The following is a 4,009-nucleotide window of genomic DNA, read 5'->3' as shown; positions in this document are numbered from 1 at the left end:
TAGCACCTTTGTTTTCCACCTGTCAATTGTCAGCTTAGCATCTTTGTTTTCTACCTGTCAACTGACAGTTTAGCATCTTTGTTTTCCACCTGTCAACTGTCAGTTTAGCATCTTTGTTTTCCACCTGTCAACTGTCAGTTTAGCATCTTTGTTTTCCACCTGTCAACTGTCAGTTTAGCATCTTTTTTTTCTAGATGTCAACTGTCAGTTTAGCATCCGTGTTTTCTACCTGTCAACTGTCAGCTTAGCATATTTGTTTTCTACCTGTCTACCTCACAGGTGTAAAGCTAAATGTGTGCCAACCCGAAATAAGTTGGGGGGGGGGGGGGGTTGCGCATGCGTGCACCTGCGTGTGCATGCGCAGTCCACAGGTGTGCCGGGCAGTGTTTTGGCAGGGCGTCATTGTCAAACCAACATGTGTGTAGCTATTTTTAAAAGCTTAACTCACCAAAATTAAAACTACTGATTTTATTAGTTTCATCCTGCTTTTTGTCCATATTTAATAGCCTAAGACAACATATATCACAGTAACTTTGGTATGATACAGTTTTTATTTCGCAGCGAGCACTTATTTGGCTTGACACCGGCTCCTCATCACCACTTCAAGATGGCGGCCCAATTTCTCGCGTCACCGCAGCCAATGCTGCGTCTGTGGGAGTACGCCCTTTGACGGGCAGGCGCTAGGACCCGGCGGAGGCCTCCTCCATGCAGCAGCAGCAGTAGTGAAAGGGACCAGAAATCCGCTGCTGGCTGCCAGAGGAGATCGCAATGATGCTGCCGTCAAAAAAGGATTAAAAACGTAAGCAATCTGTCGTCGCCTTCATGCCGCGGCGAACTTGTTTAGTTGAGTTTCCATCGATGCGACGTCGATGAAGTGTCGTGTCGCGCTGATGACAGATGCCCACTTTCGGGTCGCACGCAGGCCTTTAACGTTGTTTTTGTCTCCCTCCACCTGCACGGCTAGCCGGAGCATCAACCCGCCGCCGCCGGTGGAAACGTAGACCCGGAGGAGGAGGAGAGGGGGCGGGGGGGAGACATGCCGTCGCAGAGCATCCGTGGAGACGCCTGAGTGGACCCCCACCATGATGAAGACAGAAGCCCCCAGCAAGAGCTCCACTCTCAGGAGCGCCTCCCCGCACAGGAGCGCCTACGAGGCGGGGATGCAGGCCCTCAAGCCCGTGGCGGACTGCGCCGCCGCCAACGGGGACGTACGGCCGGACGGCCCCCGCGGGCGCCGCTACGGATCCAACGTGCACCGCATCAAGAACATGTTCCAGCAGCTGCAGACCCCGGGCGAGGCCGAGGCCGAGGAGGACGCCAAGGAGGCCGACAAAGCCGTGCGCCTGTCCCTGCCCAGGGCGGGCAGCCTGAACGAGAACGTGGACCACAGCGCCCTCCTCAAGCTGGGCTCCACCGTCTCCGAGCGGGTCAGCAAGTTCGACCCCAAGCCCGACAACGGGCACCAGCGGGCGTCCTCCAAGCTGCAGGAGACGCGGCGCATCTTCGAGCAGGACAAGCTGGCCACCACCCGGGTCCTGCTCAAGTCCGACAAGGGCCCCGGCCTGCAGGAGGGCCGGCTGGACATGATGGCGCGCTTCAACGGCAGCACCGAGTCCCTGGACAGCCTGGACGCCGGCGAGGCCGTGTCGCCCACCGTCAGCCAGCTCAGCGCCGTCTTCGAGCGGGCGGCCGAGCTGCGCAACAACCTCAACCGCCTCTCGTCCACGCCGCCGCTGCCCTCCCGGGGGGTCAGCAACAACGCCAAGGTGGGCGTGCTCAACTCCAAGGTCATCACCAAGCGGGCCGGCGCTCTGGGCGAGGAGAAGGACCAGGAGGCACGAGCCAGGAGCCTGAATGACGGTCAGAAGGAGGCGGAGCAGCACGGGGCCAAGATGGTGTCGGACGCCGGCGTGGAGGCCAAAGCGGAGCAGCTGGAGGAGGCCGGCGACGCGGCGAGGACGGAGAACGGGGAAAGCCAAGTGCTGGGACTGGCCGGCGCGGAGGGTAGCAGGACTCTGGGAGACCACCACGACCACGACCACGACGAAGGAAGCCAGGAGGAGGACGAGGAGGACGACCGCTACGAGGCCGAGTCCAGCTGCGTGGACATCGCCGGGCTGCCCGCCGAGGAGGACCCGCCCCCTTCCAGGAAGATCCGCTTCAGCTCGGAGCCCATCAAGGTGAGCCTTCCGAGTGTCGGTGCTCGCGCGTGACGGCCGACATTTTGGGCTCAGTCAGGCGCGAGGGAAAGCGAGGCGAGGGAAAGCGAGGCGTGTTGAGACACATCACGTCAGAAGTCCCTCTCGCCGCTCTCGAGAGGCTGTGCGGATAGCAAAACGTGCAAAAGACGCCACGTCGATTTCAAACACCGGGCTTTAAAATCCCCTGCGGCTCAGACCAGTCGGAAGGTGGCCGTCTTCAACCTGACAGAAGAAATAAGGCAGAAAACTAAACCTCATAAACATCTTGTAGATTCACCCGGCCACAACATCAGCGTACACCTGCCCGGTTTTAAATCCACTCGGACTTTTTTTTTGCAGAATTTATGTCACCACATGTTGAACTATTATGAACTAAACATTCTAAGTGAAATTAATTATATTTATATAGCGCTTTCCTCTAGAGCAGGGGTCACCAACGCAGTGCCCGTAAGGACCAGATGAGTCGCCCGCTGGCCTGTTCTAAAAATAGCTCAAATAGCAGCACTTACCAGTGAGCTGCCTCGATTTTTTAAATTGTATTTATTTACTAGCAAGCTGGTCGACATTTTTAATTCTAAGAGAGACAAAACTCAAATAGAGTTTGAAAATCCAAGAAAATATTTTAAGATTTGGTCTTCACTTGTTTAAATAAATGCATTTATTTCTTTACTTTGCTTCTTATAACTTTCAGAAAGACAGTTTTAGAGAAAATATACAACCTTAAAAATGATTGTAGGATTTTTAAACACAAAAAAAGTATTTAGTCAGCCAGCGATTGTGCAAGTTCTCCCACTTCAAATGATGACAGAGGTCTGTCATTTTCATCATAGGTACACTTCAACTGTGAGAGACAGAATGTGAAAAAACAATCCAGGAATTCACATTGTAGGAAATTTTAAAGAATTTATTTGTAAATTGTGTTGGAAAATAAGTATTTGGTCAAGCATTCAAAGCTCTCACTCAAGGAAGGAGGTTTTGCCTCAAAATCTCAGGATACATGGCCCCATTCATTCTTTCCTTAGCACGGATCAATCGTCCTGTCCCTTTAGCAGAAAAACAGCCCCAAAGCATGATGTTTCCACCCCCATGCTTCACAGTAGGTGTGGTGTTCTTGGGATGCAACTCAGTATTCTTCTTCCTCCAACATGACGAGTTGCGGGTCGTTTTCACGTTCGTCATGAAGCCATGTTTGTTTGCTTTATGCAAACGTTTGTTTATTCAACTTGTTACTTCCTAGCACCAGGGTTTTTCAACCACTGTGCCGCGTAATATACTGTCTAGTGTGCCCTGAGACGTCGTCTGATTTCACCTTTTTGGGTTAAAAAATATTGTTTGCAAAGCAGTAATTCCAGTCTGCAAATGAGGTGTTGTTGTTGAGTGTCGGTGCTGTCTCCAGCTGGGCAGACTAACCCTGTAATACTCTTCCATATCAGTAGGTGGCAGCAGCTAGCTAATTGCTTTATAAATGTACAGAACAGCGGGAGGCAGGGTGCAGGTAAAAAGGTGTGTAATGCTTAAACCGAACACAAACAAAAGGCGAGTGCCGCTAAGAAAAGGCATTGAAGCTTAGGGAAGGCTACGCAGAACAAAACTAAAACTGAACTGGCTACAAAGTAATAATAATAATGGATTTTATTCTTAAAAAGCTCTATACTTTCAGCAAACAACCTTAAAGTGCTACAGTGTATTAAAAAAAAATAGATAAATATGAAAACTAGAATTAGCACGCATATATCTAAATAAAGGCTTTTTTTTAAAAAGAAGGGTTTTCAAGCCTTTTGTAAAAGCATCCACTGTCTGGGGTGCCC

General features: G+C 51.3%; 1 protein-coding gene across 1 annotated transcript in view; it reads left to right on the top strand.

Annotated features, from left to right (window-relative positions):
• The first annotated feature begins 635 nt into the window (after positions 1–635).
• Positions 636–4,009, top strand: part of LOC133557278 (neurabin-2-like) — a 52,702-nt gene continuing 49,328 nt past the window's right edge. The window contains exons 1-2 of the mRNA XM_061907633.1: positions 636–799; positions 965–2,180. Of these exons, the coding sequence (XP_061763617.1) occupies positions 1,083–2,180 (1,098 nt within the window). The 5' untranslated portion in view covers positions 636–799; positions 965–1,082. The remainder of the gene's footprint in view (positions 800–964; positions 2,181–4,009) is intronic.

This window comes from Nerophis ophidion, linkage group LG08, assembly GCF_033978795.1.
Source record: "Nerophis ophidion isolate RoL-2023_Sa linkage group LG08, RoL_Noph_v1.0, whole genome shotgun sequence".
NCBI lineage: Eukaryota > Metazoa > Chordata > Actinopteri > Syngnathiformes > Syngnathidae > Nerophis > Nerophis ophidion.
This window is presented reverse-complemented; position numbering and strand designations above follow the sequence as displayed.